Consider the following 1645-nt stretch of genomic DNA (forward strand, 5'->3'; position numbering starts at 1 on the left):
TGCGAGCATCAGGCAACCACACTTCTTCACGGCTACGCAGGAGCCCCTTTCCACACAGTACAACTTCGTGCACGCACCGCATCTATGTACTAGTTGTCTCCCACTTAAATAACTACAAGTACCTATGACCCTGAGTACTATATATACCCACCTAGTTCCATTAACAATCCAAACCAAAACACAGTACTTGTACTTGCTACTAGCAGTTAGCAAGAAATTGGGAAGAGATTCTGATCAAACATGGCTATCACCAGGGCTTCGCTCCTTGCCATCCTTGGCTGCCTCTGCTTCTGCAATTCTGTCCTCGGAGCTCGCGAGCTGAACGATGACTTGTCAATGGTGGCAAGGCATGAGGGTTGGATGGCGGAGTACGGTCGCATGTACAAGGACGCTACTGAGAAGGCGCAGAGGTTTGAGATATTCAAGGCTAATGCCAGGTTCATCGAATCGTTCAACGCCGGGAACCGCAAGTTCTGGCTCAGCATCAACCAGTTCGCTGATATCAGCAATGATGAGTTCAGGGCAACCAAGACAAACAAGGGGTTCATTCCCAACAAGGTGAAGGTTCCTACAGAATTCAGGTATGAGAATAAGAGCTTTGATTCACTCCCGGTGACGGTGGACTGGAGGACAAAGGGTGCGGTCACTCCCATCAAGGATCAAGGCCAGTGTGGTAAGTACATTTATGTTGCATGTTAATTGCATACATATGAATATTGAGAATCTTTCACATGTCAAAATGGTGTGTGATTGAATATATTGCAATTAAATTATTTGCAGGTTGTTGTTGGGCTTTTTCTGCTGTTGCTGCGACAGAGGGCATTGTCAAGATAAGTACCGGCAATCTGGTCTCGCTCTCGGAGCAAGAATTGGTGGATTGTGATGTCCATGGCGAGGACCAAGGCTGTGAGGGTGGTCTCATGGACGACGCATTCAAGTTCATTATCAAGAATGGAGGCCTCACCAAAGAGTCTAGTTATCCATATGCCGGTGCAGATGGCAAATGCAAGAGTGGATCTGACAATGTTGCAACGATTAAGAGCTATGAGGATGTGCCTGCCAATGATGAGGGTGCTCTCATGAAGGCAGTGGCAAGCCAACCTGTGTCAGTTGCGGTGGACGGAGGTGATATGACATTCCAATTCTACTCTGGTGGCGTGATGACCGGCTCTTGTGGTACCGATTTGGATCATGGGATTGCAGCCATCGGTTATGGAACGACCAGTGATGGTACAAAGTATTGGTTGATGAAAAATTCCTGGGGCACAACTTGGGGCGAGAATGGATATTTAAGAATGGAGAAAGACATCACCGACAAGAAGGGCATGTGTGGCCTTGCCATGGAGCCTTCATACCCCACGGCGTAGTTAAACCATCCAATGCCACATATTCACATATAGACATGGCTGAATAAATACATGCATGTCTCTTGTTCTAATGTAGTATCTCCATACACATGTGAGCTTGTAAATTGTGTTACGCAAATATGATTTATGTACATATACATTTTATATATACCCTGTTGGTAATATCTTGAGATATATTAGTATAAAATGCATTGCAAGAAGGACGATATGAAAAGTTCAATAGAAGGACGTTGTAGACTTGTATTGCTTGCACCAAACCGCAAGGTCCTCCGAATGGA

At 45.6% G+C, this 1645-nt stretch overlaps 1 protein-coding gene across 1 annotated transcript; it reads left to right on the top strand.

The window, feature by feature from the left end:
* The first annotated feature begins 240 nt into the window (after positions 1 to 240).
* LOC119306434 (senescence-specific cysteine protease SAG39-like) lies at positions 241 to 1367 on the top strand. The gene is made up of 2 exons (XM_037582655.1): positions 241 to 673; positions 781 to 1367. The coding sequence occupies exons 1-2, from the start codon at positions 241 to 243 to the stop codon at positions 1365 to 1367; spliced, it is 1020 nt and encodes a 339-aa protein (XP_037438552.1).
* The last annotated feature ends 278 nt before the right edge of the window (positions 1368 to 1645 follow it).

Source organism: Triticum dicoccoides, chromosome 1B (assembly GCF_002162155.2).
Source record: "Triticum dicoccoides isolate Atlit2015 ecotype Zavitan chromosome 1B, WEW_v2.0, whole genome shotgun sequence".
NCBI classification, from domain to species: domain Eukaryota; kingdom Viridiplantae; phylum Streptophyta; class Magnoliopsida; order Poales; family Poaceae; genus Triticum; species Triticum dicoccoides.